The sequence below is a fragment of the Saccoglossus kowalevskii genome, chromosome 4 (assembly GCF_978046115.1).
Source record: "Saccoglossus kowalevskii chromosome 4, keSacKowa6.1, whole genome shotgun sequence".
Lineage (NCBI taxonomy): Eukaryota > Metazoa > Hemichordata > Enteropneusta > Harrimaniidae > Saccoglossus > Saccoglossus kowalevskii.
Genome location: NC_140644.1, coordinates 19,379,444 through 19,390,950, shown reverse-complemented (window position 1 = coordinate 19,390,950; position 11,507 = coordinate 19,379,444). Strand labels below are relative to the sequence as shown.

The 11,507-nt window shown below is 38.6% G+C and overlaps 1 protein-coding gene across 1 annotated transcript; it reads right to left on the bottom strand.

Moving 5' to 3' along the window:
* Positions 1-403: 403 nt before the first annotated feature.
* LOC100376715 (Na(+)/citrate cotransporter-like) lies at positions 404-10,673 on the bottom strand. The gene is made up of 13 exons (XM_002733258.2): positions 10,536-10,673; positions 9,127-9,392; positions 7,278-7,404; positions 6,427-6,554; positions 5,172-5,360; positions 4,293-4,412; positions 3,747-3,908; positions 3,419-3,523; positions 3,094-3,191; positions 2,486-2,604; positions 1,910-2,071; positions 1,605-1,742; positions 404-1,005 (listed from the first exon to the last, which is right to left on the bottom strand). Exons 1-13 carry the CDS (start codon positions 10,671-10,673, stop codon positions 727-729), a joined length of 2,031 nt encoding a protein of 676 aa, XP_002733304.2. The 3' UTR covers positions 404-726.
* Positions 10,674-11,507: the final 834 nt, after the last annotated feature.

Here is an 11,507-nt window from a genome sequence, read left to right as displayed (position 1 = left end):
GATTATTTTATACATAAAATTAAAAAGGGCGGTTTAGTCTAGTTTTTAAATCAAATAATAAACAGCATCAATACTGCGTTGATAGTCTCAATTATTAAACCGATTCACTACCCTGGTGTGCACAATTTGGCTCAGTCCGCTATTTCAACAACAACAACAACAACAACAAAAACAGTTGTTTTTCGCTGAAATTCCATTCACAAACCTAAAGTCTGCATATCCTGGTATGATATTAAATAGAACATTCTGAAAATACAAGCATGCCATCCATTGCAAAATGTTGTTTTCAACATAAACACCGACATAAAGACAATTACGTTTGCCTTGATACCAATTCTATCCTCAGTGTGCAACCCCTGAAATCTAAAACAACAGATATGTATATATAAGACGATATTCGCTCTTTAACAAGAAGACTATATGTTTTAATATAAATATCATATTAACAAATAACAAAAAATATATTCACCGCTACGAAATTAGGACATGTGACAGAGAAGTACTGCTGGAACTTATTGCTTAATACGGGAGCAAAGTTGGATCAGGTTTCTGACAAAAAATCGAAGATACAAACATTTGCCGTGCCGCATAAGTATTCAGTTACACCATATAAGGCCCGCAACATCTGAATCAACCAAATTTAATAGCTCGACCGTGGAATTGCGTTGTTAGAAAACCATATTAATATAAATTCATCCTCGGCCAATAATTAGTATGATAAAATACCTATGACAATATATCATATGCCAACGTAGCGTTGACAGGATTGGCTAAAAAGTATTGTGACGTCATATTCTCGGCATTAATGTCTGTTGAAGTGCTGTTCAGGAACGCTCTCAGGTACTCAGTACAGTTTATCGATGCTGCCGTAGTTGCTGATGGAATACCCGTGTCTAACGCCCAATCCGGGAACGTGCCAAGGTCAAAGTGCCACCAGCCTATGGTATTGATACTGAGATTGACCACCAATATACATATGATATTCATCATCGCACCGGCACTTGCCTACGAAAGTGAAACAAAAGCGTTGTTATTATAATTGCTATTTTTTAAATAGGTCTTCCACAAAATAGGGCTTGTGCACACATTCGGTCTAATAAAAAGACGGGTATACTATCCACAGTAGATATACATGTCATACTGCCTTATACATGGTACATTTACAAGATTCAGAATTAATATAAATGATGCCAAAAGTTTTATTTTAAAAAACGTTTCGGTTACTTCTCGTATCACTCCGTTTCATTCATGTAACGTAACCATGAAAATTGTGACGGTCTCAGAATTGTCAACAATATTGACTTTTTCAAGGGAGTCACGTATATTTGCTATTCTCAACTACTAAAAAACATGAAAAAGATCGGGCGAGACAAACATGTGTAGGTTCACTATTAAACGTCAGTGACGTGAGATTCCGTTCACTGCGAGATCCCGCGTTATACGTGAATCTAAACATCACGTGGGATTCGACAAACGGGGGGGAGTATTTTCACGCTCAATAATGTGCTATACACAATTGATAATAGCTAATTATGATGAAGTAAGGATATCTTAACTCAATATTGCCCTCTCAAAGATTGGCATTTCGGTGATGGCGTTCTTACCATATCCGCAATGGATAGAGTGCCGTAAGCAAAAACAATTGCGTTTGGTGGCGTTGCTACGGGCAACATGAATGCAAATGAACACGCCACAGCGGCTGGTACCATGAAATAAAACGGATGCACGCCGAGGGTCGTTCCCTGTGAGGTAAAACGTAAAGTTTCGTTATTCAAAATGTCTGATACTATACACCAAAAGACGAACACCAGATTACACACATCACTTCATATCGTACGAGCAGTAACTATGGCACACCTCCTTATGTTTGGAATTAACAATACGACGTAAATAAGAAACGGAAACTTACAAGCTGGCCAAGGATTGGCAGAAAGATGGAGGCTGTTGATACGTTGCTGGTAATCTCAGTAAAGATGGCGATAATGACAGTTATAATAAACACGATGGCGGCCGGTGGTATAACTGCTAGAACGACCAACTGTGTACCAAGCCATTCAGACAGACCAGATACCTAGAAACGGAGATAAATATGGTACATAATCAGATGATTAGACAATAATAAATAATTAGATATCGTTCAGACAGGTTAAAGGACGGCGGTGCTAATATGCGCCACTGCGCGTATCGAACCCGTAGGTAACACACGCGACAATCACTCACGGTGTTCGATATTGGTTTCAAGCGACGTATCCAACGAGTGTAAAATAATAAATAGGTAAATCAATATTTAGTTATCGTTGTCCTGAATAGCTATTCAAAATAGTTAGACGTTTCGGACACTGGTTCGGATTGTGGTTCATGTAGTTTTGAATAAACAAATAATTGGGGGCAATTTTGAATAATAATAATATAACATCTGTTATTCGTGGTAACTTGAACATAGATTTCGATTACCAGTTCGCAAAGAACTTATACTGGTATTTACCTTACATGCGTCAGCCAGTGCGAATCCACCGCCCAATAGGATCACAACATTCCACGGTAACTTTGTATTCACTGTATGCCAGTCTAATAACGCCTGCCTTGGACCTGCTACCGAATCATCTAAAAAGAACATGGACAGAATTAATATTATACTACTTCTATGTAGACGTACATAGTTCGTAATTTAACTCCCTGGTATGGAGCAGACTTAAATTGCACGTGACAAACAGAATCCTATCACTTGTTTCACAGCCGGGTAGTGGGGAAGAAACTTTCCCATGATATTTTGCAGGGAACCAGAAACCTGTTCTCTGCAGTATGTTTATAAATATTCATATATTTTATAATTCAAACTGAAACAAAAGGTTTATATCGGTCGATGTATTAACATTGGGACATTTTCAAATGACGTCTTTGCGCACTGTGCTCGTTGATTGGCTAATTGAATTCAACTACCATTTGCGAAGTTATATTCTAGTGTAATGAAACTCGTGAACTAAGCGTGTGAGTTTCTTGCATTCATGCGCGTGCGCGCCAATTGATACGTTGTTTGTTGTATTCAGCCCAACTGTGGTTGCCGCCGTGTATAGCAATTTCTAAAAAGCTCACCTGTACGAAATCGTAGACAGCCGAAGTTTGGAGGGCGAGATGGAAAACAAAATAATAGAACACAGACGAACACACCTGCCGTGGCATCAGAAACGTACCTGAGAGAAAGCACTATTCAGTAATCTCAACAACTGTTTAGCAGTTAGTCTGCAGGTTATAACTGCATATATTGTACTACATATCTGTCTTGAACACACTTACTTCCATTGGGCCAACATTCTTATTGGGCCAAATCAAATCACTAAAAAGTAAATGTACGCATGTTTTTTTTCGATGAGTATTAAACACACGGCGCTCACTATATCGTATAGATTGCAGAACTTACCCCGGTATAAAAGCCGATACCCAGCCTGGAGCAAACTTGGGGTCACGTGCCAACCAAAGTAAGACTAGCAGTACAAAGTTGCCTAGTACAGCTTTCTCTGCCCATCTGAAACATGGGAGAGGAATACCGTAATTGACACCTATGTAATTTATACATGTACATGAGCTACTATCAGAGTAAATACGGCAGCTTAACAGGTTGTTAAAGACGTTTATTATACATCATATGTTCACGTGCTATCCGATTAAAGATACAGACTTTAAATTATGAGTATCGTTACAAAGACCGACCTTTTGCGTCAGTCAACTAGATAGTTACATTTACTCACGTCATAGGTCCTAACTGCTTGTATTGTTTTCTTATCACTCCACTGACCGGGTCTTCGGCTTTATGAGCAGCCCGTCTTCTGCTTCCACACGGGCATTTACAGGAACAACACCGTTGAATATGTCCATTGGCACACTGGATAAACCAACCACGGATGGTCCGTCTGCAAAGAAAAGTCCATAACGACGTTACTGCACTATTTTAAAGTTGTCAAACACAGTGAATAAATAGCTAACACAAAGGGACATCGGAAAGTTATAAGTCGGGCTTTGCCCTCACAACACGCCTCTCCCCTGTAGTGTTTCCTACACTTGCTTATGTATGGGGAGTCGTCACCTGCCCATGCGTCAGATGGCCATAGCGTGTCATTGTTTACAAACAAGTGTCTACCTTTGCGTTTTTAGCGTGTGTTGTTATCATCGCTTGGGACTCGATTCCCGCGCGTGCGCAGGTGACGACCGCTCCGCTTTAAGACTCGATTGACAACTCAATTATTTTGTGAATTACTCATGAGCATACGTGCCGACACGCATACACCTAGACTCACCTTAGATCTAAGTAGACAAACTGCAACCATATCCAGGCAAAGAATAGGCACGTCAGCATACCAGGAAATGCATAGACAAACCATGAGCCAAAGTCTATGCTGGCTTCACGGCCATACATACTGTGTATGAAACGAACAACGTCATTATGGTGCCGGGCCGTCTGGCTTTTATGCATACTCTTATTCGTACGAACAGATTTTAGTAAATATATCTAATGTGTTTCATCTTATATTGTATTGATTTGTTCGGTTCTGATAAACCGAATCTCAGATTAGTAATCAAAAGTGTTGAAACTAAATGGTGCATAAACAACACAGAAACAATTGGCTTCGTTACTGTGGGCGGAATTTGTGTAGCTCCGGAAAGGTTAGTATCGGCTATTAGGGGGTCTGAGAGCATAAACGCATTAATATTAAACTCGGTGGAAGAAAAACATCTGCGCCTGAGAGACGTTTTTTTAATGAAAGTTCCATAAATACAACATTCCTGTAAATAGCGCCCTCTAGTGACGGAAGCCTTATGTGACGTAAATTCGACCACTGTGTTTGGTGGCACAATCATTAGTCATATATAAAATCTCTCAAAAACATAATCTTCATTGAAGGACGACTACAGATCAAAACGATATCGACACTTCGAATGGTATTCGTGTCACCCATTTACGTCATAGAGGTTCCTCGTCACTAGAGGGCGCGATTCATACAATACTATTCAGATGACAATTTCTATCGAAGACAAAAGATACACTATGTTAACGTACATAAATGTGTGTTCGCACGTGTAATATTATCAGTGGTATCGTGGCATTCAGCATTGTGGCCAGACTGCAAACGTCCTCGCTGTGAAAACGTCGATTTGTGTGAGATAGACACACATACCTGTCAATCTGTCCGCTGATAACCAGATTTGAGCCGGTACCAGTGAGTGTAGCTGTGCCGCCAATATTAGCGGCATACGCAATGCAAATAGTTATGCCTTTAACAAATTTCGTATCTTTCTCCGACGTCGTATCTGTAAGTATACCCAATGCACCAATTTTCTTCTCTTCGTCTGTTTCTCTCAATGGTCTTTGATAAAAGTATTAAATTCACATTGGTTATATTAGGATGTATGTTCAACATGTATGAATACAAATGCAATGGGGCAACTCGTCTTGTTGAACAATTGAATTGTTGTCGGAGGTATTTGACCAACAAAATCAGAGTTTCGGTATGGCACGTAACTACATGTAATCAAAACATTCATCAAGTTATTAAGAACGACGTTTCCACCTCAATGTAATTTGTTTTATTTCAGGAAAGGTTTCGTATAGCTATGGAAAATATTGAACAGCTGAATTAATATTATCTCACACTTTACTAGAATGGCCATGAAGTCCAATTATAACACAATACAAATACAAAACAATACGATAAACATATTGTGCTAAGATCAGACGTGTATTATCGCCTGTCATACTGTGGTTTTATGATGATGTCGACATGTGACATTAAAGGGCGGTAGTCGTCGCGCCACGCATGCGCGAGATATATGGGTCTCATATAAACAAAAATGGCGACTTTGGCTGTTGCGCGAATCAACGAGTACAAACTGAGACATTACCAAGTTTTGATTAGGTATTTTTTAAGTGACTTTGAGGTATCGAAGGAGTCACCGGCGGTAAATAGTGCAAGTCACGCCCAGGTCAAACCACATACTTGTGATTTCTATTAGAAGAGCGTATTGGATTGTAGGGGAAATCAATGTTTATCAAAACAAATGTCGCACATGCGCGGAGCGACGACAACAACCTCAAGGTATTAGCAAACACAGAAATGTTGAGCGTCGTTGTACATAACGTGTCCAACCGTCACGGTGCTTTTAGTAAATTTGGACTTGAGCCGCGTTAGAGAACAAAATTAATTGTAATATATCACATATTTTTTAAAGCGGGGGTAGACACAGCGTGTTGTTGTTTACAAACATGCGTCTATCCACGAGATTTGCGTTTTTAGCGTGCGTTGTTATCGTGGAATGGAACTCAATTCCCGCGCGTGCAGGTGACGACCCATCCGCTTCAATGCAACGTAAATGAATGATTATGATTATTATATTAGCGAGAACAAATACATAATTGTACTTTCAGTAACTCACCTGTCTTGTTTCTTGGGGTCTTTCAGCTCAATCTCTTCCAGGTTTGTGAAACCATTTTTGTTCTCGCTATCGTCTGGATCAGGTTTATTTGTTCGTAGTAACTCATCTCCTGCACTCCCTTTATTCAGCTACAAATGTGACCAAAAACGGCTATGTTCTTCAAGTTACATTCAGGTAAATGGGAAGGTGAACCAAAATGTGTCGTAACAGCCAGGCAAGGCGCTTCCTTATTTCAAACGCGCCATTCCACCAAATTATCAGTACAAACTCGAACCAGGCAAAACAACGTCCCATGATGTAAGTGAGGACAGAGGTGGCGGCACGAAAATTTGCATGAGGGGGCGAGATTTGACCTAGACCCTCTGAAACGCTAATTTCTGCATTCTGAGCGGCACATTTTGCTGACACAAAGGGTTCCAGCTTGATTGTTGAGACGCCCCCCTCCCACACTAGGGACACACACACACATTTGTTTTGGCCGCGGTTGGCGCCCGCCCCTCTGCCCCCGGTGCCGCCGCCACTAGAGGTGATTTGGATGCGATTAAAGGCAAATTCAAATATGTGGTGATGTATAATACACGTACAAGTATTAAATCAGTCTGAGACCTAGAAAAAATAAGGTATTGTCGGGGAGAATTATTAGTATTGTGAAAAATGTGGAAAAACGTGTCTGCTTTTAGCAGACCCCAGAAAAATGTCAGAATTAGAATCACATGATCATACGCAGATACACGTAATATAACAAATATCAATCCTGAATAAATGAGGGTAGCGTAGCGATTAGAATACACGAAACTTATCTATAATCGTGAAATCCATAAAAACAAGACCTAGTGAGTTCGGTCACCGACCTCTCGCTTTTTTTCCAGTAATTCGACGACCACGGCATGTGCTATGGGCACCATCATGGCGGTGGTGGCAGTATTACTCATCCACATCGAAAGAAAAGCAGTGCTGACCATAAAACCAAACATCAACCTAGAACGGTTTATAACAACACGTGTAATAAATATATAATCAAAGAAAGCTTAGAAAGAACTCCCATGTGCTGAGAGTATTGGAGACACATTACAAATAATTCGAAATTACTTGTACTTGATTGAGATAGTGATGGAAAAGCCGAAAACTAATAATGCAAATCAGAAAATTAATATGCACAGATTTGAATGTAAAACTAATGAGGTCTGCGCAATGTAACAGACCATCTATGTACCAAGTTTTATTGAAATGTGATTGGAACCCAAAAAAATATGAATTATTATGCTAATTAGGGAATTAATATAAACAGATTTTAACCCCAAACTAATCAGGTTTGAACATTGTCCTAAAGCATCTTTGTACTAAGTTTCATTGAAATGGAATAATTAGTACTTTAGATATCAGTGTGATAGCTTAAAAGTGGTTAATTATGCAAATTAGTGATTATTATGTACAGATTTTAACCCCAAACTAATCAGGTTTGTACATTGTCCTACAGCATCCATGTACACAGTTTGATTGAAATGTGATGATTAGTACTTGAGAAATCAGTGTGAAAGCTGAAAATTAATCAATTATGCAGATTAGGTAATTAATATGCACAATTATTTACCCTAAAACTAATCAGGTCTGTGCAGTGTCCTATGACATCTATGTACCAAGTTTCATTGAAATGTGATGATTAGTACTTGAGATATCAGTGGAAAAAACAAAAATTGACTAATCATTATGCAAATTAGGTAATTAGTAATTAGGTAAATTTTACCAAAAACTGATCAAAACCTAGCATTAGTTTAGAGCATCTATGTACCAAGTTTCATCAAAATCCAATGAGTGGTTGTTTAGATATCAGTGGAACAGGCATGGAACAGCTAAAAATCAGCTAATTATCATGCAAATTAGGTAATTAATATGCATGGATTTTACCAAAACCTAATCAAATCTGCGCATTGGCCCAGAGCATCTATGCACTAAGTTTCATTAAAAACTGATGTACAGTTCTTGAGATATCAGTGGAACAGACGGACGCACATACACACACACACACACCCACATATACATACAGACACACTAACCGCAAAGACTCCCATTTTGTGCTTCGCACATGGGAGTCAAAAACAAGTTATGGTAACAAAAGAAATGGAATATTGTATATGTAGTAAAAATAGCACTATCGAATTGTTTTAGGTGAAGTGGGGAAACTTTACCTAATGTTGTTTTTTGCATCTTACAACTCACAAACGTTATATATCATTGAAGTTACTAGGTAATCTGTCTTCATTTATTTGTTTTTACTTTTTTATTTGTAAATTACTGTTTATTTATTTACTTATTTATTTACTTGAGTCGTGTATTTTTTTGTATAGGAATAATAAACAAAATCAAAAGGAAAATATATATATGAACATTTAAATTCGTGTCTCTAACAGCAGAGGAAAATACTATTGAACGAATAATGCTAATACAATAAAATATCGGTTTAATGAGTTCCAGTAAATGCTGCCTTCTTTATCGCAAGAAATGATGTGCACACGACTGCGCCATGCTTGTCACGCATGCGCTGTTAAATTATATATACGCACCCTTAATATGTTGCTGAACAAAAGAATGTTTGCGCCAACGAAATAAATCCTTTATAGTTTATTTATTGAACTTGAACACCATCTTATACATGAATGTATAAAGTGACAAACCTATGACTATGAAATATAATGTACTTACCATTCCGGTTTAGATCCGACGGACAACAACACTCGCAGCGCTATCCTACGATGTAAGTTCCATTTCTCCACCGCTGTGGCCAAGATAAGCCCACTGACACAAACCATATTGGTGTCCTTAAGGTAGATAGAACACACCCTCTTGGAATCCACCACTCCCAATATAGGGAAGAGCACCATGGGTAGGAGAGCAGTCACTGCCAATGGTAAAACTTCAGTGACCCAGTACACGGCCATTATGAGGATTGCGTAAGCACATTTTGCAGCCTGAAAATTATATAGGTAGCATGTTTAGGTCGGTTTTTATTTCAATCGTGCAGAAGCTGTATACAATAAGCATAAGAGTTGATGGCAAATATTGTTCATGGTCATTTCAGCGCATCGATGTATGATTGTGTTGCAGAGTAAAGGTAAAGGCAGATAACTCGGAGCCCTTGGTCTGGGTCATGAAGAAAAATTGAAAGCGGTGCTCAGCTAAAAATAGGCAAAGGTTATTGTAGTGATAATAAATTATCCCCATAGAGGCAATAACCCCTTGTAAACCAAGAACAAAAACAGACAATAGACGAATAATTCGCCCACAGTAAATAGACCATGCAAAGGGTCAAAGGAACTAGTGAAGTGCCCCATGATATAACTGGTGCAGTGATGATGAGATACAATGACGGAGGATGCCACATTTAACGCATCTTAGAACTAGACCAGCCTATAACAGAATACTGAAGCGTCACATTAAAGCCATTGTTTTCTCAATTGTATATGTTCCAAAATTACACCCAAACAAAACAGTGAGTTGAAAATACCTCTCCCAATGTAATTTCCGCATTCTAAATTGTCAGTATATACACCACATACAATTAGTCAACAGACAGTAAATGTGTTCGCTCTGGTTGTCTGACTGTCAGATCATATTTCTCAAACTGGAATTCACGTTAAAATTAGTGCTCGTGGTTGCATTTTGGTGTAATAGCGCTGTATAGTATACATATATTATTATGTTACATGCATTTCAAGTGGTTGACTTTTCGGGTGACAACAATGATGGTTGAATGGCATCCAATTCATATGTAACATTGTTTCTCACATACAAATCCCCAAATCTGTTGAATATAATTATTTGGTGAATAATACTATATACCATTGTACAACGAAATATTTATATCGAAATTCCGGGCAAATATATGAATGTGTAAGCGCTCTCCGCTCCGTCACGTATATAATTGTTCCCAAAAAGAACAGTTGATATAGCGCGCAGTGAATGCGCTCTTACAACGACTGGTTGGACATGCCCAATTAGAATCTCCGTTGTCACAATCAATGTATAGAACGTGTAGACACATAAATACAACCTAGGGTAATAATATACTATAAACTTCTTGCTGTAAACATAAAAGGTAGCTTCAGACTTACCGTATCATCCACGTATATTAGCAGTGGCGACAGCAATAGCGGTGTTAGCACCAATATTAGGGTAGATCTGAATCTCCACGATATTGAAAGAACTTCACGACAAGTAACACTTGCACACTCTAACGGGAAACGAGCCATATTCATAGAACGACGTCAGGTCGATGCCAGGAAAAAGCTAAGGTATGAATGTACAAAAACTGTTTATTTAGATTTAATGTATATTTGTCTGGGATTACGAGCGTGACCCATTTTAGACGCCCCGGTATAAAGACGGTTAATTCGCCTACTCACGCTATATGCGTATTAAAATAGTCAATACTGGTAAACACTGATCACTCAGTTCCCATCAGCCAGAAAACAACCCCTGAAATATCTCACTTTTACAACTTATGTTCACATCAATATCTGTATTATGCGGGGAATATATTCATAAGCGCCCTCTAGTGAAACATAATTCATAGATGGTTGTTTCACCACAAAACAAATATATAATCTGCGAGGCATGCTGGGGAATGATGTTGTCTCTGCTGTCAACTATTTTTAGTACGTAGTATTTTTACAAAAACATTATCGTCTCTCATCCAACTCCTAAATTTACAAATAACACAACAAAGTGAATATATATGAAGTTCAATATATTTTTTATCTTTCTTTTTTCAAGAGCTTTCAATCATTGCATCACACACTGAGCCACGAGAGGGCGTCCGCAAGAGGGCGTCTACAATGGACACAAGTCTCTTAGTTGTTTCATGGCAACCCGGCTCTCGGGGTAACCCACCTTTTGCCATTTAGATAATATTTTATTAAATTGAAAAAAACTATTGCTTATATAATTGCTGATGATGATACTCGCCCGGACCCAGAGACGCTATCAATCCATCTTTTTATGTTTAAGTATGGGACGTGGGAACAATACAAGCGAAAACACCATCGTCTGCTTACAGTGACGAGGCCTTTCGCCGTTCTCTCGAG